At 30.6% G+C, this 25382-nt stretch overlaps 1 protein-coding gene and 1 pseudogene across 1 annotated transcript in view; one reads left to right on the top strand and one right to left on the bottom strand.

Annotated features, from left to right (window-relative positions):
- LOC140670393 (dynein axonemal heavy chain 12-like) overlaps nucleotides 1–24861 on the bottom strand; it is a 57927-nt gene extending 33066 nt beyond the window's left edge. The window contains exons 1-5 of the mRNA XM_072900950.1: nucleotides 24739–24861; nucleotides 24379–24555; nucleotides 23293–23666; nucleotides 22083–22329; nucleotides 8637–9092 (exon numbers count right to left, since the gene is read on the bottom strand). Of these exons, the coding sequence (XP_072757051.1) occupies nucleotides 8637–9092; nucleotides 22083–22329; nucleotides 23293–23666; nucleotides 24379–24555; nucleotides 24739–24831 (1347 nt within the window). The 5' untranslated portion in view covers nucleotides 24832–24861. The remainder of the gene's footprint in view (nucleotides 1–8636; nucleotides 9093–22082; nucleotides 22330–23292; nucleotides 23667–24378; nucleotides 24556–24738) is intronic.
- Nucleotides 15660–16380, top strand: LOC140670289 (uncharacterized; annotated as a pseudogene).
- Nucleotides 24862–25382: the final 521 nt, after the last annotated feature.

The following is a 25382-nucleotide window of genomic DNA, read 5'->3' on the forward strand; positions in this document are numbered from 1 at the left end:
TCCAAAACGCTTCTCGTTTATATTAATGGACCATATATTGTTTCTGTTGGGATTTTCTTTGTGGAATAAATACCAGTGGTTTACTTTTTATATATATATTCTTACATGCGGTCGTACAAAAGAACAATGAATCGTAGAGACGATAGTTATCAAGAAGAACATGAACAAAAAGGAAGTCAATAGATGGTTAATAAGTAAGTAAGTAGGAACACTATCTAGTGGCGACAAAGGAAACCAAAAAGAAACTAAAAAAAGGAATTAGATGCCCAGTGGCGTACCAACAATAATAATTACCATCAAAAAGGTTAAATTGTACTAATCTCAACAGTTTCTGTAAACAATGTACATACGATGATTCAATATCAGCGCAGCGTCTACACGTTGCAACGCGCACAGATCCGTCGTCAAAGGATGTTGGGGCGTCGCTTCCGCCATAGTAGCGATCGTTGTCAAAGCTACGATCGTGGTCGTTATCGTCGGTATCGTCGTAGTATAGGGTAAATCGGGAATTAGTTTAGGATTTTCCGTATTATTTTTTTATCTATATTTTGTATAAATATAATATCGTCTAGACTCAGTTTAACTGAAAATTGCTTATCATTGTCTGGTACGAACGCAAACATAACCAAGTCTCTGCGCAAACTGTGGCGCAAGCCTAAAGCGTGACCGATCTCGTATATCAACGTGTGCAACATATGAATCTTGTTCGGTGGATTTTTATCAAGAGTTATGTGTTACGATTTCTTCGCATTGATATGTACCTCAGACGTGTAGTCGGCTGTTCCGGATGGAAAGTACGCGTGGGCTAAGACCGATCGAATTTCGACACGCAGATGTCGCCGTTTCTTGGATTCGCGAAATTATGAAGATCTGTTCGATACAATATCAATATATTGGGATAAAGCATGTCGCGTCCAAACATTAAAGAGCAATTCGTCGCCCATACTGCAAATGCGGTTTGAGCGTTCGTATATTTCCCACATCGGTCGATTGAAAGAAAGATGTTAGATGCGTTTTTTACCATTACGCGTGACCGAACTATAAACACGATCCGGAACATTCCTGATACCACATTTCGGTCTGCGCATTAGACGGAGTATATCTGCGTTTAATTTCCGGGAAGGTTGTAATATTCTTGAAACAATGTGAGCGCGCAACTCAGATGTGTTGTGTCGTTCGATAATAGCGAAGTCATTTAGGAAGATGTAGGTCCATAAAAAGCGAAAAACCTCCTCTCTTCCCGCATCATCGACGAGAGAACGCACGATGACGGAAACGACAAGCATCGCCACAATCAGAATCGCCAGCATCTTCATGAGCAAAGGAGAGAGGCGTGAACAAGAGTTCCCGAACGCGAATAATCGTTCCGCTCGGTTCGAACATTTGATCTCGTGCGTTCTAATTTGACAATAGCGTTAAGAGAGAGAAGGAAATACGTCGAAGGAGAATGGAAAGCTCTGATTGAAATAATTCAGCGGCGCGATCAATCTTTGGAAAATCGCCCCATATGTTATCTCTTTCCCATTAGTCTATCTCTCTTTCGTATTTTCTCCATTTACGCCTATCGTGCATATCCGATATATTAATGAATCCATTTATCTCAATTTCTGAAAAGTATTTAATCTGTAATAAAAAATAAACATAAATACATGAATATGTGAAAAAATACCTAGGATTAAAGGATAAATGTGATATTCACACTTTGTGTCTGCACAAGAGCGATAATGATCCTTATCAGTTTCAATGCTAGATTTTTCACTCATCCAGCAGTGTTGTAATTATTATCCGAAGGCCGAATATCCGATCTTGTAAAGAGCGCATAAAAAAATGCAACTTGATATGCCAATCATCCATCACTTAATGAAATGCACGCGCGATGTGTGTCTAGCAAAGCGTATCTGGCGAAGTATATCTAGTGGAAGGAAATGCATCCGTGTCGCCTATTCTTTTCCTTTTTTGCTGTGTTTGTTGAAAGTATTAAGCAATCTGTGATTTATTTCCCAACGACAATCGTATTTTTCGATATTCCTGTCGTCCTCTCAATCTGTGATGTAAAACAATGACGTGCGCCAGCAATTGTCGCACTAATTTTTATGATCTTGCAATATATATTCTACGATATTTTCGCTAAGCACGTATTTCGAACCGTACCATTTCTTCAGTTATATTTCCTCTTCTCTGTCTAAATTCGGGGTTGTAAACGCATTCAAAACAAACGAAAAGAGTGAGGGAAGTCTCGTTGATAAGAATCTCGTATCACACGCTTTTGGCTCTATTAGTTTCATACGCGAATTCCAGAACACCATATTCTGTTTTCCATGTTTTGAATGAAAAGAATGAATCGATGTCCATTATTATGTAAAGTTCATTAAAAACGTAATAATTAGCGGTTTTAAGCATATAACACAATGTTTTGTTCTCTTTTTCTCTGCAGTACAGACGATTTTCCATATAATAGATATATAATTGTGTTTTAAGCACGCGTATATTTACAATGCGTCTTGCTTTAGTAACTAATGATTCAACCAGCATCTCTGACTTGTCGCGATAGTTTTTGCGAATCTTCACCATAAATACACACTAATCTGACTCATATAACTCTTCGCGCAAGACTTTTTATCGAGTGAAAAGCTCAACGAGAGGAGGATATGTAATTGCGATTTTACACGCGCTATACATATCACTCTCTGTTAATAAAAAATATAAAAATAAAAAATTTATATATCTTATACTAATATCTGGAACTAATACTTTTCACTAATTAATCTGTCATTTTCGTTTAATTGACCGCGCCGTTTTAGCCACCAATTGCGCAATTTGCACACATTTCTCAACGCACAATTTTTTGTATGATAAGCGCAACGTATGATACGCACGCAACGCAACATTTCCAACACACGATGCCCTCGAAATCGGCATCTATAGTTTCAATCACTATATTGCGATCCTCAATGATATCTAAGATTTCAAGCAACCACTTTTTCTTCTCGAGACCTTTTACATAGACTAGTACACTCGTTCGCATGTTAGATCCACGATATATAGCGTTTCATATAAGTTCTTTCATAAATCTGTAATCCACGTGTCCATTGTTCCAATGAAATTGATGATGGTTCAGAGTTAAGCAAGAAGTGCGCGATTTTTCAGATTTTGTTAATAAATTCCAAGACATTGGCGCGCGAAAAATATGATGAGTCAAATCCATATTTTTACCGAGTACTGCCACCTTTTTCACAACGAATCTCATTTACGATGAAACCTTGAAGATCGGTAAAAGTTGCGGCGCGTTCATTGTCGCGACTTGTTCACGAATGAGTGATCGCCTCGCTTCGTTTTTTCCTCTTTAATACGTGTTTCTCACACAATTCTGCGCACAATATTCGTGAACGGATTGTACTCCACAATACGGTCGTGAACGATAAGGCAATAGACGGTTGTATTAAGAGGAACGTTTTCTTTGTAGTCGAACTCTAAACGAACATCTACGATAGCGTTCTTGATCGATTCGTTCTGTCTAGAGCAATCGATCACCACGAGCGGTCCACACGTGAGAAATTTGAGTATATTAAGGAGCGCGTCGTCATTAACGTATCCGTAATATGTTTTTGAAATTTTGTGAACATATTATACAATATAACAAACTTATTTGTCTCAAAATCAAGAATCATCGTAAGGATAAAACTCTAAATTTAAATATAGTTTTACATTAATCAATTTACAATTGTCAAACGTAGAAGAGTCAGCTGATAAGACGTTCTTTTTTCCTGTTTGCAGAAACTTATTTTGCACAAAAATGACGTATCTCGGTTTCTCCAACTGAGTAGCTGCTTTAAGGCCTATGAATATTTTGGTCGTGCTTTGCAGAAGCGGAAATTCGTACAAATCTCATGAGTGAAAATCAACGCTTAAATATCGTCCACTGTTCAACGCGCGTAATAATGACAATTTATTAACGTCGTTCAACACAATATGTGGCATTCTCCATTGTATCTTCAACAGATCGATCTTAGGTTCGAGTTCTTCAAGTGCTACAATGTAATCGCTGTCGTTTCGCGCCATTTTCAAAATAAGTTTCTGTCTCGTTATAATCCTCGCAAAAACCCAGTAATATATAAAGAGGCACGTAAAAAATTGAAATCTTCCTTAAATTCGCAAAACGATAACGGTTTTCCAATTTTGCTTTCGCTGATAATGACACGTAATTTTTCATCGTACTGATTATCCCTATATTTCTATTTCGATCTATCTTCAAGCCGTTGTGTTCGTAACGAATTTCCTCAAATATAAATGCGACACCTTTGTTCACCAGCGTTATCAACTGTTTCTCGATAGAGCTTCCGCTCGATTGAGCAGAGAATTTCTTCTTCGCTGTAAGTTTTCCCTCGATATATAGAAAATTTTCGCATGGTATAATGTATATAAATCTTGTTGTATAGGTATTCGTATTTCATCGCTGTGGCCAAACGTAGTGTTAGTGTATGGATTGTACATATGAGTCTTGATCTTAACTATACGATCGTACATTTTTTTCTCTCAAAATACCACTCTTCTAGGAACGATGAGACCTAAGGAACGCAGGAAGGCGACGTTAGCAGTGGTGAGCTCTCTACTCGTTTTCCTTCTTCTTGAAACAGTGTTAAGCGAAGACGTATAACAAGAATTCGCGGGCACGCTTCTCACTTCCGCGCTTCTCACCATCGATTAGTTCAAGACTATCATCGTACGCGTACTCGCGAGTTCATCTATTGTCTATATCGGACGTGCAAACGAATCATCATTTGAATGTAAATTGGCTCAGAAAAGTACAAGATCAGTTGTGAAAATGTCATACCTATCTGGAGTCCCGTATGGCGCGCAACAAAAATATAATTCCCCAGATAGCCAAGCGTGATTGATCATTAAAAACAAACTAATGCAATGCATGAGTTGTTATATGTTTGTTTGTACGTTTGTTGACATCAAATTAAAACGCGCTACTGAATTCAGCAACATGAGAGCATATTACAAACAATTAATTTACAAAATTTTTAAAGCAAACGATCTGAGATACTGAAACGTTATATTGTCAGCAATATGGTTAGGTTAGGTAACATCTGATGATTGCCATTTTGTCTACAGCTGACAACAGCATTATGATAACAACAATACATGTATAATATTTCCAAACAACATGCATGTCTTAAAGACGTATTAAAGACGTCTTTCTTATGACGCCTTTAAGACTTGACCAAAAGACGTCTTTCTGACGTCTTAAAGACATTGTAATTTAAGACGTCATTTTTAAGATGTCTTAAAGACGTCTAAAAAACATTTAATTTAAGATGCCATCTGAAAGATGTCTATAATACATTTTTTTGCTTTATTAAAAAGACAACTTAAAAAAGATATCTTTTCATCATCTTTTTATAGTTGTTTTCTCGACAAAGCAAAAAGATGACTAAAAGATGTCTTTTTGGACCAAAAAAGGTCATTTTCTTACCGCTATGCAGCGCTGCATGAGGTATCTATCTCGTATTTAAAATTTAGTTACCAAAAATATATAAAAGCGCGACTAATAAGATTATTGTAACAACCATTTCGATCAATTTCATTTCGGATAGTTTCTATCCAAATAAATAAAATTGTAACATTTCGGGTAGATTGTCCGAATAAAAAAAGATTATTCGTCTTAAAGACGTCATAAATACGTCTTTCTGATAATTTTTTAAGATGTCTTAGAAATTTTAGGATGTCTTTTAGACGTCTTTAAGACGACATAATGTTGTCTGGGTAGAAACAAAAAGTTAAAATTTCTTATTCTTGAATGCTTAATTAATAAGAATTTTTAACTTCTTTGTTTCTGTCTTACTAAAACAAAAATTACATGATTGATCCCCTAAAAAATTATCGCCACATTATCAATGTGGTTAATCACGGATGACAAATCGATGAATATAGGTTGTCATCAAATTGCTGTCAAGTCTCTTGTTTGCTGACAGCAATCAATGTTACCATATTGCTATCAGTTTGCTGTTCTGAGAATAAGAAATCACGTGAGCTCAACCCGACAAGCATAATGCTGTCGCACCTTGTCCCTAGTTTTTCAAAATTAGTTGCCGCAACGGTTATCGGCAACATGATTGCAAAATCGGAACATTTGGCTATCTGGGTCTGTTATTTTTACAAATTTCAGTAAAATATTTTAAAAGGTTATTTTCCACATATTATATTTTAAGGAAATGTAAAAAAAATCAATTTTTTTGCCGTCACAGTGCTTATCCCTCTTAACAAGATAAGTAAAACAAAATCAAAATATAATAAAAATAATTTATAAGGCTTTTAAATAAAACTAATAACATCAGGAAAAAGACAATACGACCGCAAGCACAAATAAAACTCAGGTTAGGTTTTTTAAAAAAACAAAAAACACATTAATTAAACGTTTTAATCTATCTTCAGATCATCTTTAACAATATAAATTGAATATAAACATATAACAAAACTAAGCTCTTAAATATACGGATATAAATTGTAAAATAGGTCTCTTATCGGTACCAAACTTTAAAAGCAAAAGTACGATTTTGTAATGCAGATAATTACAGCAATGCGTGCTCAAAAGTATTTTCTAACCCTACGCTATAAAATTAAAGAAAAACAATAAGAACTAGGAAGAGATCTACCACAAGTTTTGAAATGCAGATAATTATGGCAATGATAACTGTCGCTTGACGCATAAGTGAATATAACAAAGTTGGATGCTGCAAATTGTCAGTAATAAAACTTCACTCTCAAATAACAAGGTAGAGGACAGAGATAGGGATTATTCGAATACATTTTTGTTATTTGAATAAAATTTTATCTATATCAATTTTATTAAATTTTATCTATATCTATTATCTATATTAATATTGCGGACAATGTAGGCTTGTAGCCAACATTCAACTTTATTATGCTCACTTGTGCGTTGAGCGACGGTTGTGTGTGCATTACCATGATTATCTCCTGCGTTTCGAGACCTGTGGTAGATCTCTTTCCTATTGTTTTTTTTTTAATTTCGCCATTTTAGCATCAAATGGGGGAGTGCATTTCAGTACGCATTCCACTTTTGCTTTTAAATTTTTTAGAGTTGATAAGAGACCTATTATAATTTAGGCATCCGCGTACTTTTACAAGATTTGTTTTGTTATATGTTTATATTCAATTTGTATTGCTAAAGATGGTCTGAATATGGACTGAAATTCAATTAAATGTGTTTTTTATTTTGAAAAAAACTTATTTTAAGAGTTTCAATAAGAGTTTTTATTTGCGCTTTTATACTCTGCGCTTGTATTGTCTTTCTCCTGATATTATTAGTAATCAAATATATTAGTAAAAATGTGTATATATGTAAAGAACTATAGAACTCACATGTTTAATTAAAATTAAAATTTCAATTATATAGATTTTATTGCCAAAGCATGCGTCTAATTGTAAGTTAAAAATAATAGTCGAATTCATTAAACTGAGCCATTTTTATTCGTCTGTTCTTTCTCCAATTATTTCTCGTAAATTTCATGTGTACGTGATTCTTTATTAATTCTTTTATAATATTATGCAAATAAATCAAACAAATAAAGTAATAAAAATATGAAAAAATAGACAAAGAAAAAGTAATAAATTAAGAAAGGAATGACGGATCTACTAATTACTTAAGAAGTAAGTTCGGAAAACTGCTTAAAGTAAAAATTAAAAAAAAAAAACCATTACAGGTTTATTATCTACAGATATAGTTAAATCCAAGTGACAGAGAAAAAATTAAGGAAAGATGTCACATATTTACTAGTTGTAAAAACAGTTAAACCAAGCAAATAACGTAGGAAAAATTAGAAAAAAGTCACGGAATTATTAATTGTAAAAATAGTTAAACTCACAATCAGAAAGTGTTATAGGTTAAGAAGAAGGGATAACAGCAACGAAAAAAACGATAATTAGTTACAGGAGAAGAAAATGTAAACGACTGCCGAAGAAGATTGATAGAAATGAAGGAATAGTTAGAATTATAATAAAATCTACACATACACACGCATACACGCATGTGGGATCTGATATCCGTCATATTACATTATTTTTTAATGGATACCCTCTCGACCTTCATGCGATTTAAGATTTTTAAATCATTTTTACTTTCTTGCTTCATGAGATTAAGAATATGGGCATCACCCTTGTCAAAAGTAATTTTTATAGAGTTTATGAATAAAAGATAGTCTCATAAAATCCCTTAAAATTTTAACTCTATTTCTGTTTATTTTAAAGTTATTCAGGTGTACTCAAGCTTTTTTTGACCTATCCTGTATATGAAATTAAATGATTCAAATTGACTTTATTGTGAGTATAAGAGTCAATCACAAAAAGCACACAAATATCTCTATTTTAAAGAACGATAAAATATGCATTATTTTTTTAAAGTAGTGGAGAGATATCTCTATAATTAATATGATTAATGTGGAAAGATATCTCTAGAATAAAAGTTATAGTGCTGTGTAAGACAAATATAATAACTATGACTTAACAAGATTATACTCAAAATTAAATGAGTTTTTATGGCTTGAAATTTCCACATTAAAAATTCAAATTTCCATATATTAATCATAGTAAAATACAATTAAAAGACTACGTACCATTTTATTTATCACTCGCACCAATTGATTGAAGTCCTCAACTTTTGCGATATACTCTTCAAAGAAGCGTTCCGTTCCAGCATTCATTAAGGCTACCGCTGCATCACGATCTATTTCATAAACGATGCAGCCAAAGCGTAATCGCAATTCTTCTAAATAGTTGTTTAAAGGTCGAAAAGATTCCCGCAAAACTACGCTTAAGCGTTGATGCACTTCATCTAAGTACCAACTAGGCAATGAGATGAATGTAGGTTTGTTATTCATAGCTATATTGATCTCTGCCATGCTTCTTTCTTTTTCTTGTATTCGTTTTCCTTTCATCCTCACCCATGATTCTAATGGTGACAAATGACAAGCGATATTGGCTATTTTGTCGACGAGGTTATGGAATGCATCAGCTAACTCCTCCAATCGCGGACTTACGAACAAGTCGTTGCTTTCGCATCTTAACTCGAGCTGTATTTTTATTAAATTTATTATTAGTTAAATTTATTTATTGATATTTATTTAAACTATATGTATAAGTTATTAAATTAGGTAAACCTGCATAAAAGGTAACATCTCATGGATTTTATCGCTACTTAAATATATTGTAGGGGGGAGAGGTATTCTGACAAGGAAGGGGTTAAAAGTGTCCCCCTCCAATTTTAATGAGCTTTGACTATGTTGTAGTCTAGGTCAAAATAGGAGACACATATTTTTTTATAAGTGCCCATACGTCCGTTAAGGGGGTGAAACATCCTCTTGAGAAAAATCGATTTTTACATTTCTGAGTGAATATCGTTGAAACAATAAGATATAAAAAAATGTTTCAAATAAAAGTTTTATGGTTTTTCATACTTTAAAACCGTGCAATCAGATTTTTCAAAAATGTTATATTTTCCGAAATCCCTCCCCCTCCCTTTTAATTTTTGAAAATTTTAAAATTTGTCTTATAGCAAAACTTATAGCTCATTTAAAGACAAATTTAACCATATATGATAAAGTTGTATTCCGAATTTGCATTTTTCAGAAATAAGTTAAAAATATCTCTATATATCACTATACTCGCGCTTTATCCGCCTCATGACACTCACTATTCACAGCGATGGTTTTTTCTTCGCAAACTCACAGAGGCAACCATAAATTGTCGATAAATAATTTATGAGAATATACATTTATAAATTATAGCAATTATATTTATATAATTTACAATTATATAATATATATATGTATATATTGTATACATATATATACAGGGTGTCCTGAAATGGCCGGTAAATGTTTTAATGGCAGGTTCTTTAAAACATTTTAAGGCGAAAAATTTAATACAAAAATGTCGAGGCTACAATAGTTTTCAAACTGGAAGCGATTATATTTTACGAATGGTAGGGCTGAGATTTCACGCACTCAGGTACGGCAACATAACAAGTGATAAAAGAATTAGATAAATTAGATAAATTCATAGAAGCACTTTTATCACTTGTTATTTTACCGTACCTGAGCGCGCGAAATTCTAGTCCTGTCATTCGTAATTTTTCTAATTTGAAAACTATTGTAGCCTCGACATTTTTGTATTAAACTTTTTGTTTTAAAATGTTCTAAGGAACCTACCATTAGAATATTTACCAGTTGTTTCGGGACACTCTATATGTATATATATATATAAATAATTAATATATATGTTATGTGACAATAAATATATAATTTGCATAAGAAAAATAATGTTTTTATACGTTAAAAATAGAAGTAGTCGAACAAGGAAAATTTTTGACGGAATGCGGAGGTTAATAGATTAAATGATTCAGTTCTATGAATAAACAGATGCGTTTACGCAACTGCGAGATAAGTTGGTGCAATACAGTTTTATTTATAACCACGTGCAGCAAAACATGTATGCATTATTGTGTCGAAAATGTAAATAGCAAGATAACTTCCTTGCTCATATACATTACATACATGAAAGAGAAATAAAGTATTTTACTAATCAGATATTCTGTTTTATAATATTTAATTTCTTAAAGTATAAAGAAAAATGTAATACGCATTGTCTTAATAAATTATATGGAGATATTACATAAGTATACATAAAATAGCATAATTATTGCATACAAGAATAACAAATATTCATGGTTCATATCGGTAAGATGATGATCGTGAAAGAAATGATTTATACAAAGGGACTTTTTACCATGCGCAGGCAATTATAGCAACTTCACCGCAAATATCGCATGTTGGTTTTAAATTATTTTTGAAACAAAAATCTACTGGTGTATCAAATTCTTCTAGTCTCTTTTCTAAATAACCACTTTTATACCATGCATATTTGAATAAATTTTTAAACCTCGGTGATGAAAATTGATTATGTGTTAATGATTGTAATTTTAAAATATTGTTTCTTGAATGAAGCTTGACCTCAAGATCTAAAAGCATGACGGTATCCGAAAAATGTTTCAAAATATTTTTCCATAAACGAAAACCGAATACATCAAAGGTTGTATTTTTCCTGTTGTTCCAGCTGGTATAGTTAACAAATTGATATTTTCTATAAAATCTGGTTTGTTTCTTTGAATTATATCAGAACAATGACCAGTCTAAGAATCTAATAATAAAGCTGATTTTGGTCCAACATTTGGAAAAAACACTTCGTTTATCCAGATCTCAAAATGATGCGATGTTAATTTTCCAGATTTTGATGCCATGACAAAGATATTATCTTCTTTAAACATTGTTTCTTTTACCGTTGAACCAAATGTTCCAGTAGGTTCTTTTAAAACAATAAAAAGAGGCGATAATAATTTATCATCAACACAGACATTGAATATATCAAAGTTTTTAAATGTCCCCGAAAGAAGAAATGGAGAGGATTCAAATCTGGAGAGCAAACCGGCCAAGATACAGGTCCTCTTCGACCGATCCATTTATTTCCAAAATTATTTCTCAAATATTCTCGCACAATCGCAGTATAATGTAGTGGTGCACCATTACGCATAAACCACATGTCTTTGCGCACTTGTAGCGATATATCTTCTAAAAGTTCATGCAACTGAAAATGTAAAAAGTCCATGTATGCCTATCCTGTCAACCGATGAGGTAAAATAACAGGATCGATAATTTTATCGCCAAAAATTCCTGCCTAAATATTTGTAAAAAATTGTCACTACAAATTTATTTCTATCAGTGCGCGTGGATTTTCATCAGCCCAAACATGATTATTATGAAAATTAATTATGCTGCATCTATTGAAACTTGCCTCATCGATGAATAATATTTTCGACGTAAAATTTGGATTCTCTGTAATTTTAGGCAAGATCCACGTGCAAAAATTAAATCTTTTTTCCAAATCCTCTGTTTCCAATTCTTGTATCCATTGGTAATGATATGGGTGCAATTGTTGCTCTTTTAAAATATGCCACACAGTACTGTTACTAATTTCTTGTATTGCTGCAATTCTCCTTGTACTTGAGCAAGGATTTTCCTCAATGTGCTGCAACACTCTTCCTTCTAAATTCAATTCTTAACTAATTAGATCACGAAAAAATTTTTTGTCGATATAAATTGACTTTATGAGTTAAAAATGACGTTAGCTTAAAAAATAATCATTTTACTAATTGAATTTGCTCATATCAATTGTCAATCAAAAGACTTTCAATTAAATTCGTTCATATGAATCGTTAATCGTATATATTTCGATTAATTTTGCTTATATCACTTGTTAATCGAGCGACCTTAAATTAATTTTGTTCATATTAATCGTTAATCAAATAATCTTCAATTAATCTCGCTTATATCAATCGTCAGTTGAACGATCCACAATTAATTTTTCTCAAATTAATGATCAATTTAAAAATTTTTAATTAAATTTATTCACATCAATTATTAATCTTAAAAGATGTAATTGATATTTTCCCAACCTTAGTTTGTACCAAACAAGTACCAAGTTTAAGCAATTTAACAGCATACAATTTAGGCAGAACTATTATTTTAAATATAAAACGTAAATTTGCATTAGATAACCACATTTTCTGAAATAAATTGCAAAAATTTTAATTATTTGGAGCGACGACACAAATTAATTTTAATACCGTCTATAGCAACAGAATATTTAAATATAAGATTATTTTCTCATAAAAATTTAGCAACAAGAGAAACATTATTATCTTGGAGAAAAAGATCATCAATTAACGAAAAAAATTTTATTTGCTCATGTATAAAGTATTGTTACGTTGTCTCGACTGCATATTTCTTCTTTCCGCGGAGTTCTAACAATAAGATTAACCACCTACACAACAACAATCATCCAGACCATCCTGACTTAATGACTCTCGCGGAGTCGTGATAATAACCAAGCGCGCGATAACAACTTATTATTACAAAAAAATAGAAAAAGATGACTCTACTCTATTAGAAAATTACAATAACGTATTTAATACCAAGTCCTCGCACAAAACCATGAATCATCTTCTGAATAATAAAAATGATAACAAGTTTTTGTATGACTTCCAATGCAACGGAAGCACCAAAAACAGGAAACGGGTTCCTGACAATATTAGAAGAATTTCTAATTAAAATCGATAGAACTATCAGCAGAAACCATAGAAAATAATATGACTCAGGACCACATGTCATGAAATAATCTTACTCCCAAAAAAGTATATAAGAGAGATTTTCGGGAGGAAGTCAATCAAGAGAAAATTTATCAGCCAGTCTTCAGCCCATTAATCTGTCAGTCAGCCAGTGAAAACCCGTTGGTGAACTACCCAGTTGAATACGTTAGACAAATTCGACAAACGGCACTCACAGTCCGACAGTGCGAGTTCAACGAAACAACGTTCACAGTCCTACGGCGCAATTTCAGCAAATCACACCTACAGTCCGACCGCGGAGGATTTCACTACTCACAGCTTCCGACTCTGAGGACCTTAACCAACGGCCGCAAATAAGCACCCCGTTGAACTTTCGCAGCAGTAACTTCACACTAATTTTGGTTCCTTCCTTCTCTTGTTTGTTCTTTCTTTCTTTTCCTTTTTTACCCCAAATACATTTAGTGGTCAATTCCCTGATTCGCCGAGCTTTACGCTTTAAAAAACGAACATATTTAAACCGCTGTACATAGGAATATTTACTATAAAAATTTGGCCATAAGTCAATTTTCAAAAGTTGCTTATACATGTATACATATTTTTTGTTTTTTACGCGACTTGAATACATGTCGAACATTAAATCGTACTTGTTCTTTTACTAAAGAAAGAAGATATATAATGAAGTTAATCTAAGGACGATGATTACAAATAAACACGCGGTTCACTTATTCTACTACCTTCTTTTTGTGTACGATCTGCAGTGTTTTTAATAATTTTTTATGGTAAATGGTGTTGAATTATTCATTATGGATTATTCAAAAGGAGGTATGTATGATTTAAATTAATACATTTTCTATGTAACACTATTTAGTAACAAGTTGTAAAAGAAAATATATTTTTTGTTATTGTTATGAATGTGTTGTTAGATGATTTTACTTACAGGATTAGAAAGAAAATAAAGGTTCTATTTCATTAAATAAAAAAAATGTGGATTTTTGCGGACAACAGTTTTTACAGATATTTATACATAAAGTTGATGATACTAGGAAATTAATACAAAATTACAAGTTTTTTTATTTTGTGCTCAGAATCTTCTGAGGTAAAAGTGTTAACAAAAAAGCAATTATATGACGTCATACAAATACATGAAAAAAAGTTAGATTTTTTAGAAGAATATTTGTTAAGTAGAGATCAATATTCGGAAAATCAACTGAAAGAATTGAAGGTGAAAATAAATAATATTAAGTTTGAATTTAAAAGTAGATGAAAGTAGGGAAAAGTCACATAGAAAAAATGATATTTTTAAAATAATGAAAATTGGGTTCAAAATACTATTGAATTACCAATTGTAACCAAGCGACCTGGACACCCAATTAAGTCGTTTCAAGAATCAAGCTTGCGAAGTAAAAGGCGTAAAATGCAAAATGTTCGTGGAGATTTGAGTACAGAAGAATTAACACCCGCCACTAAAATGAAACTTTGAGCTTCCGGAAATAATGAAACGGCAAAAGTCTTAGAAGACATTACTTATTCTCCGACAAAGGTGCAAAAGTACAGAAAGGCCTATTTAGACAGTTTACATAAAAAAAAAATTGTATATCTACTTTGAAAGCTCTTTCTATATTTATGGAGGCAAGTTTCTCTAGAAGACAATATAAGATTATTAGTACTAATGACAAGAAGTTATTTCCTTGTTACAGTTTAGTATAGAAAGCAAAAAGAGACTGTTACCCTGTTCCTAAGGCGTACACAGTGACCAAAAAGTATGCTGAAATCAATCTCCAAGATTTACTGGACCATACAGCCAAACGATTACTAAAATATTTAGAAGAAATAGTTGAGACTCTAAAACCTATTGCACAATGTAAAAGTACAGAGAAAAGAAATAAGGGAACAGGAATAGAAACTATGTAATATTAAAACACAATGATTCTTCTGTAACAAGTATGTTGTCCAATCATCTGCGTCGTTACTCACACGCATGTGTATAACAGATATAACCTCACTGCCTGACATTTTATAACTTACATTACGTGCAATATTAATATTATAATATTATTAATAATTTCGAATTCGAACTGAAAATAGTTTTCTATTTAATTTCTCTACTGCAATTAAACTCTCCAATACAATACAGATCGAAAGATATTAAGAGTAATTTATATAATTTGTTTATTATTACACATTTTTTTTCTTATACATGTTTATCGTAATGTTTATTTATGTTTCTGTTATAGCATACTTGCAATGAATGAGGATGATTTATTATTATTTCTTTCCAATGTGCAACTTCTTGGTTTAAGATTATACAGAGTATGGGAAAGAAATAAATCTAAGCATTGGATTAATAGAAGATGGTGGGTGAGACCCATAAACAGAAGACGAGAACAGTATGAGGGATTTTTCAACTCTTTTTGCAGAATTAAAAAAAGATCCTGATCTCTTTTTTTGCTATACATGAATGGATGTTATTACATTTTATGAGCTTCTAGACATGTTACGATCACACTCACAAAAAAAAGCATTAGAAGACCAATTTGCCCAGAACAATGGCTTGCAATTACACTTAGGCAAGAGATAGTACTATTCTGATAATTTAAATATATGTTGTAATGATAAATTATAGTACAATAATTAAATTCTTTATTTACTTTTTTCAATGTCAACAATTTTATTATAAATATCTGGCGAGTGACGATTAAGTTACTATTCTTGCATACAGAGTAGGAGAATTTACTGCTTATAAGATTATAAAAGAAACGTATAACGTCAATGTTTTATTTGGAGTTTGTATGAAAATTCCTTCAGAAGTAGAATAGATGGAGATTAGTAGGAATTTTTTAGCAACATGGAGTTTGCCAAATTGCATTGGTGCAATAAATGGTAAGCACATTACCATACAAGCACTATCAAATTCTGGGTCTCTCTTTCTTAATTATAAAAAGACATTTAGTATAGTTCTAATGGCTGCATGCAATCGCAATTACAAATTGACACTATTCGATGTGGGTGCATTTGGTAGTGAAAGTGGCGGAGGAATTCTGTCTAGATCAACATTCGGCAAGGCTTTATACGAAAATAATTTAAATTTTCCAAAAGGAAAAATACGTTTATCTGGCTCTGAGAAGGAAACGCCTTTCTATTTTGTTGGTGATGAAGCTTCCAAATGTCGACAAACCTAATGCAACCTTATCCAGGACGATATTTAAATAAACAGAGGAAAATTTTCAATTATCGGTTGTCGCGTGCTCGAAAGGTAATCAAAAATACATTTGATATCCTCGTGTTCAGATGAAGAATATTCCGAAAGCCGATATGCACTAGTCCAGATGTTGCTGATAAATTAGTTTTAGCAGCAATGTGTTTACATAATTTCTTAAAAAGTAAAAATGACGAGAAATTACCACAAAATCAAAGATATTGCCCAAGTCAATATGTGAATCGAGAAATTACCGAAGGAAGCACAATTACTGATAATTGGAGAGATCAATTTGATAACAACAATTTAAAATAGTTGCCACATGATCCTCATCGAGCTGCTAGAGATGCATATGAAATGCGAGACACTCTTTCATCATACTTTTTAACACCAGCTGGCGAGGTATCTTGGCAATACGAATATGTAAGACGTGGACAATATAATGATACATTATAGAAATCATAATTCATGTAACTTTCCGTAAGTAATTGTGAACGAATTGAGAATAAAAAAAACTTTATTTTTATATTGGAAAAATATATATTTTATATATGTATAATATGTATTAATATATATTAATATATATATATATATATATATATATATATATATATATATATATATATTAAATATACGTATCATAAAATAAATTTAAGTTATTTATTTCAATCATCATTTAAAGAATATGAAATTTGCATAAACTTCTTTATTAATATAATTTTTCTTGATTCTGCTGCCTTTTTAAGTTCCGCTGTCACAAGTTTGCTAATTAATACATCCGTGTCGTCAGCTTGATCATTTAGATTTTTATTCCGACAAATTGTAGATGCCATAGTATTCAAAGTATTATTCATTTCAAGAAAGGCTGTTTCTACAGGATCAATTTTTTTTTCTTCATCTTACTTTTTCCTGTGAAGATAATGATATATTTGATGGACTTGCTGAAAGATCTTTCTGATAATCTGCTTTTTCTGACACTGATGTTCTACGCGACAAAGCAGATGATGATTGCAACGACGAACAAGATAACTGTTGTAACGGCAAATGAAGTAATTGTTGTAATGGCAAAGGAGTTGATCTAAGCAGCTGTGAAGGAATTATTCGCTGAGAGGGCAAAAATGTTGGTATCTGCACTACCAAAGGCGCCATTGGCTAAAAACAGTTTAATTAATGAATAAAAATAATAATTCAAATAATAAATCTCTATTAAAAAAAATAATATGCAAATATATAGTTATAAAAACATTTTCCACATGTGAATCTTCTACTGGTGTTGTTACATACGAATAATTAAATGTATCATAAATACAGATATAATTTATTTGAAAATACTAACTTCTTGTATCTTATTAATGTCAATGTCATCCTGGTTTCTTTTATTTTGTTGAGTTTGAATAAGAACTGGAAACTCTGAAACTGAAAAAGAATTGGAACTCTTTGACGTCCAAGCAACTCTGGCTCTGATTCTTTAGGGTTTGACCAACCAATATTACTGAAACTTCTGAACTTCTGAAATCATAAAAAAATATAGTACAGATATATAAAAAATATAAGATTATAAAAATATAATGAAATAAAATAATAATCATTGTTATAATAAATGCTTATTATTGTTATAATATATGTTGTTCTAAAAAATGAAACAAACTTTCTCTGAGAGATGCAATGCTTCAAAAAATTCAATTGATCAAACAAAGCCTATTTCTGTCTTGTTGGTTTGGCTGCACCATTTCTTTTGTTTCCTGCTCTTGTTGTTGCCTTTCTTTACCGAAATGTTGACGATGACGAAGCCAACGTGTCTGACAATCTGATGCTACACAAAATATGTATTAGACATAATTTTAATTAGATTAATTAGATATAAGCAAAAGAAAATTTTAGCAAAAAAAAAATTATAAATATCGGAGAATTTCTTGCAATTTGTTTTTCATATGAATATATACTGAAATATTTTTACCAAAGAATATAACCTCTATTCTCAGTGTATTTTATATTTTTATAGCTTTAAAAATATTAAGTTAAACATATACTTGACATTTCTAGAACAAAAAATATCTCCATCCATGCATTGTTCTTCATGTTGGAATCACGGTATTCTTTTGAACTTTTATCATAAAGGAATGGACGAGATCGCACCATATCTATTAATTTGTTGTTAAATTTTTGATTTTGCGTTAAATCTTCGGCATCTGAATCAAAGGTTTCAGTAATATTCGGAATCTCCATCACGTCGTCAAATTTTTTTTATAATAATCGTGATATGACATTGTCGTCATTTCACAAGTCTATTCTCGTCCGCGGATGACAAAAAAGTTCTACTTGAAAATATGCGGACGCCCAGAAATTGAATCACTATGATTGGTCAGGTACAGGCAATAGAGAACAGAAATTCAACGCGTCGGAAATTCTGTTCCTATTGCCTATTCCATATTCCATTGTGCGTTGATATAGGGTTTGGTAAACTGAAATGTGATTATTCTTATTGCCTGTGTTATTTCTTATTCCTATTGTCTGTACTTTTACATTGTGCAATAGGCTTAAGTAAAGACGAGGTCAATTCTTTGGAGTTAATATTAAAGTGGAGATGTGATAGCTCACAGCAGGTTCAGTACAAAAATTTGTTAACAATGAGGAATCAGATGCTAATGTTTTCCAAAGTTCTTTAGTACCTTTGTGACTACTTTGTAGCACAAAAACCAAAAAAATAATTTGGCAAAATTTTACACCATTATCTCCGAGATATTGTCGTCTAATTAAAAACGTATTTACAAAAAAAAAAACTACGGATATAATAAAGGATGAGACAAATTATATCGAGACAAAAACTGTCTCTTAACAATACAAAATTAGAAAGTTTGGAAGTAAAACATACTTTAACTATGACTATGGACGGTATTTTGGGGCCTGCGTCCGTTTGAGAAAGAAAGAGAGGAAGAGAGAGAGAGAGAGGGGGGGGGGGGAAATAGAGAGTGGGGGAGAGAGGGGGAGAGAGAGACTGGAAGGACTTCCGATGCCTAAAGGGAGAGAGGATGCGGATAATTGCCGTCTTCTCTCTGGGGGAGGAGGGGGGGTTATTGGATAACGTACGGTATGTCGGGGATCATTATGTCCGCTCACTATTGCACTCAATCTCACATAACCCCTAGGCCGGTCTAAGGGTTTGCATAAAGCATTTCCATCTCCCGGCCAGCAAAACAAAAAAAAAGTTTGTCTGAAACATAGATGAAGTTATAAAAGATCTTATCTAGATAATTTTTAAATAATATTACTTTAAAAAAAAGAGAAATTTATCTCGTATCTTGGGCAATCACACATAATAAAATTAAAATATTAAGTTGATAAAAAAATAATGTTTATTACCAATAGATGACGTTTTTGTGTTAATAATAGATATTTGATAACCTATTTTTCAATTGTCAGTATATTTAATATTGCAAGTACGAAATACTAGCTCATATTATCTGCAATGGATGATTTGGATATTATTGCCATATTTGCCATGGATGAAAATGATCGAAATAACGCATTGCGTTATCTGCTGGATGAAATTATGGAACCATTACCAGAATTAGATGAGGAATTACAAGTGAAACAACGTAGTGAAAGGGTCAGAAATCAAAAATATTACGAAATTATTGTTCCTCAATATGATGATTTTTTATTTAAGGAACATTTTAGAATGTCTCGTGCAACATTTGAGGTACATTATAACATATTTTATGAAACTGTAAATAAAGATATAGATATTTAATAAATCTTGTATAAAATTAATTAGAGTACTCAATATTTCATTAATTTTGTGAACAAATCTCTTTAGGACCTAGTCAATATAATTGGACATGCTATCCCTGAAAATCCAAATTACTTTGCGGATTTAAGAAAGAAAATCATGTTCTCGGTCGGGATTTTAGCTAAACCAGAAAGCTTTCTCGCCAGAAATCGGTTTGGATTACCTAAAAGCACTAGTCATTATATATTTAAAAAAATTGTTACTTTTATAGCTAGTTTATTACCTAATTACATAACATAATTTTTCTATTGAGAAGATCTTCGTTTAAATCATTATAATGATTTGTTTTTATAATTTGAAGAATTTCAGTCCACAGAGATTTTTTTTTCACTTTTGGATTCCGAACATTGTCTTTGCGCTCTAAATAACTATTCAAAAATAATTTCGTCGCTTGTTTAGTCCATGAAAAGGTTTTCGTTAAAGGATCTATAATTATATAAAAAATCGATAAGATATTTTTATTTTTTTATTTCTTATAGTAAAAAAGAATGATTTACATACCGGTACATGTATTGTCAGTAGTCTCATCTATAACTGAAACCAACTCTGGTGCAGTTGAAGTATTTGCAACATACTGCGACAAAAAAATCTGCATCTAAAAAATAATTATCGGATTTATACAAACAAAAGAAACAATTAAATAAATAAAGTAAAAAAAATTATTTGCAAGTATACTTTAAAAAATAAAATAGCATGTTATATGCATTTACTTGACTGTAATCTTCTGTGAACCTCTTCTGTGTCACTTATACTATATTGCGCACCACCAATTGTATAATTAACACTATACATTTCGATCCCGGGATTTCCAAAACTCATTTTCTTATTTTATGATTCTAAATTATTCCAGGGTATGTGATGTGATTTTTCAGATGCGTGCCGCCATATTGTTTTACAACATGTTCCGTTTAGGTAGCGGAGAAAAAGTTTAATGGAAAGAATGGCATCCGCTCCCTAAACATGTTGAGTAGCGGTGACTGAGCGAAGTGCGTTCAGCATACAATCATCCAACAGTTGTACAACAGTTGCGTCTGCTGAACGCGCCCATATTAACAAATAAATGACACATGAATGATGTAAAAAAGGTTTGTAATTAACTTTTAAAAAAAATACCTTTTTAGTAAATAATTTTATTATACAAAGTCGAAGTTAATATAAAATGATGTTTATTTTTATTTTAAGGAAAAATCTTAAAATTCTAAAAATACAATAGAGAGAGAGAGAGAGAGAGAGAGGGAGAGAGAGAGAGAGTGAATATTTTCAAAAGTTCAACATTTTTGCAAAATATATTATAAAATAATGAGACTTATTAAATTTGATTTTAATCATTTATATATTATAAAATTATATTTAAATTACTTTTATATTTTTTCTACCATTTCAATTATATTAGCAGAAGAACGTTAAAATCGATCTTTGCAAAGAGATGTTTTATCTTTTTATGTGCGTAAAGAATAAATAAAAAATATATATCTTTTAACTTCCTAATTTTTAGATTAAATATTCAATTAATTAATTATAAAATTAGAAAAATATGTTAAAGTTTATTTCTATGTTTTATTTTTATGTTATTCTTTTCTGGTTATTTTCTTTCTTACAAAAATATTTAATAAAAATAATTACAAAAAGTTATTTTTGTGTTACAATAGATTTTCTCATTGTTAGTTATAAATAATCTTTAATAAAAATTAATGTTTTATATGATAAAGTTATATATACATATAATGGATAAAATAATAAACGTAATTAATTTTACAATTAATAAAATAAAATAAAATTATTGTATGCTTTTCAAGTCTTTAATTGACAGTTTTTTCAATGAATAAAAATTTTTTAATTATTATCTTACAAATTTAAATATTTAATAGTATTAATTTAACTCTATGATAGCATACCTTTAATAAAGGTATCTTTGTCGGATCAGCAAGGATACTTAATAAATGCTTGATGGTGTCAGTTGCACGAGTTATTATCTGCAAACCAAGGATAGTTGTAGCGCATTTAAGAAAGCGCATTAGAATATTTGATGGCACATCCTGGATGTAACGACGTTGAGAGACCAACCGTACGATATTATTGTAATACAAAGTGATAATAATGTGCGCATTTTTTTTCAAGTCCGCTTCGACGAATTCAAAAAATCTGTGAAACGAATTAAATTTAAGCTTTTATATTAATTAATTTTAATTGCAAAAAAAAAATCTCTTGTACATATTATCTCTTATACACGTATTATATAATTTAAAAAACACAAAGATATGTTTATAGAGTAATAATATCTATTATTATATATCTATTATATTATCTATTACATTATATTATTTATTATATTATCTATTATATTATATTATATTATATTATCTATTATTATATCTATTATACTATATTTGTATAGAGTGTACAGTATAAGATCAAAAATAAAACAGCTACAAATAATTTGTTAAGTTTTTTATATAATTGCAATACACATTGACGAATAATTTTCATTTTAATAGTTTTACAATTAGTAACATAAAAAGTTAAGATATTATAAATAATTTCTGAAAAAAAATATTTACAGTCGCTTTTATTTTAATGGAAACAGCTATATATTTTCTAAATTTGATATTGCATAAAAAAATTCAAAAAAAAAAAAATTTATAGGATTTTGAGAAGGAAGAAAGTTAAGAATCTTCAAATAAAGTTATTTTTTAAAGTTATGTCAAAAAATCAAACTAGTTTGTTTAAACAGATTTACTCTAATTTTATGTACATTGCTTCCTTATATATAGTGTAAAGGAATATATAGTGTAGGAATATATAGTGTAAAAGTTAAAAGGGTGAAATGGCCAAAAATTGAACAATTTACAAGATAGTTTATGATTTAAAAAATTTAAGAGATACTCTGTATTTTTGCGATATTACAACTAATATTTAGTTGTTGTATTTATACGATATCAATAATAACTATTTATTAAATATTGATTAAAGATAATAAATAAATAAATATATATATATATATATATATATATATATATATATATATATATATTACCCTGTTTATATGGTCGTTATAATAATAAGATTTTGTTTTATTAATATAATGTATTTGTGTAATTAATATACTTGTCAATATCAAGAAAATCGAAGCTCCGATAATGTTCAAGATCGCAAAATATTTTCGGCAAAAGAAGATGCGCCTTTTCAACAATGCTTCTGATAAGTCGGTGCGACAAATAATATTGTTTAACGAACACACAGCGATTCTTACGAAACTTCACAGTAAATTCAGTGTGACCAGGGTATTTGTATGGCAAAATAGCAAATGAGTTCTCATTGCATGCCTCTTCGCATTCGATAAGTATTATTCGACGTATCTCTGTATCGCGAATCGTCTTATAGTATCGCTCCTTTGTCTCTTGCATTTGTTCTTCATAGATATCTTTATATTTGCTGTATAGTTGCAATCGACTTAAGTCACGAATGTTGTCTTCCCATTCCTGTTGTATATTAAATGTTTACTAATAGCTAAAATTCTGTTTTCAAAAAATTAATTTTCTATGCGAAACTGACGCATTACTAACCATGTTTCTGAATAGTTCGTTAAAATTTCAAAAATAACTATATTAATAATAAATAATTTTGTAAAACAAGAAAATAAATGTTTTTATTTTACTAGCATATTTTATATTAAATAATGTAGATAAATAATAAAAAACTTATCTTTAAAAAAAAAACTTTGACATTATAGAAAAAATGTTTTCAAAAATTTTTTTTATTATTCAATATTATCATTATGCATGAACTTAATAAAAATGATGTATTTGTATTTTTATTTTGTTGTTAATTATTGCTAATTATTGTTAAAGTATGCCTTATATTCTTTATTTTTTAATGTTCTGCAAAGAATTAAAGAACTATAAAAATATTATACATAATACTTTTTTTTTACTTTAAATAATTTTACATATAAGAATTAACATCTCTAATATAAAACATATTTTTTAAAAAAAATAGAAAAACAGCTCTCTACTTAATCTTAATTTTAATTTAATTCACTAAAGGAAAAAGTTATAATTATAATTCTTGATCTTAATTATAATTACAACTTTTAATATTTAAGTTTAATAATTAGAATCTTTCAAAAAATTTTCCTATAAAACTACCATAAAAAATTAAAAATTAATACTAAATTTTAAAACATAACTTTACCGGAAGTAAACCACTAATAGGCACTTTTTCGGCAGCATTTCTCATCTTATTAAAATAAAAATTCTGCGATTCTGCTAATTCGCACTCGGTCAAATGAATATCAAACCTCTCGTAATGATGCATTTTAGCTTTTGTCGACGCCGCTTCCAAAACATCTTGTATCTCCATAGCAAGTAACTTAAAAGCCGAAACATTAAGAGAAAATAAAATGTATATCAATGTAAAAAAGATATAACGGTACATAGAAAAATATGCGTACTTTATATAACAATTAATATAATTTTTTAAATATAATATATATTCATATAAAATATATATAAAACGTATATGTAAACGTTTAGGTATGTATGATTGACTTACCTTGCTAAGCGTAAAATCATGTAATGGTAAACATTTCGTATCTTCCGAAACGATCTTTGCAATGTCGGATATAGAAGACCATCTTTTTATCATATTAGTTTAGAGGAAGATATTAAATTCAGATATAAAATTATTATATTTTGGGTTATATTGATAAAATCGCTGCTGCTAAACTTCCATTGTTTCTTATCAGTCAGTTTACCATAGCCGATTTCATGTATATAATTGAATGCGTTCAGAAAACATTACTGATAACTCAACCGTTGAGTGAGCGCTCACTGAGTGGCTTAAGGTGCGTTCCATATGAACGCTCATGCGCTGTAAGCGGTCACGCTTATAAGCGCTATTTTCAATCGTTCCGTTTGCTGCTTAAGCGCTTAAAATTGCAAACGGAAAGTTGTTCCTTTTGGGTGTATGAGCATCGTGAGCATGTCAAAATGGCGGAAAAACAAATTGTTCTTTTGTGTTCGCTAATTATAATAATGTTCGAAATATTGTTTGATGACGATGGAGAGTCTTTAAAATTTAATACAGAAGTAGAAAACATTCTTTTAATTCTTAATAAGTATCGTGAGAAAACCGCAATATTACGTTTAAAGAATTACGTGGAAAAGATTTTACCATCATATACCGATGTACAGTTT

Source organism: Anoplolepis gracilipes, chromosome 10 (genome assembly GCF_047496725.1).
Source record: "Anoplolepis gracilipes chromosome 10, ASM4749672v1, whole genome shotgun sequence".
In the NCBI taxonomy this organism is placed as follows: domain Eukaryota; kingdom Metazoa; phylum Arthropoda; class Insecta; order Hymenoptera; family Formicidae; genus Anoplolepis; species Anoplolepis gracilipes.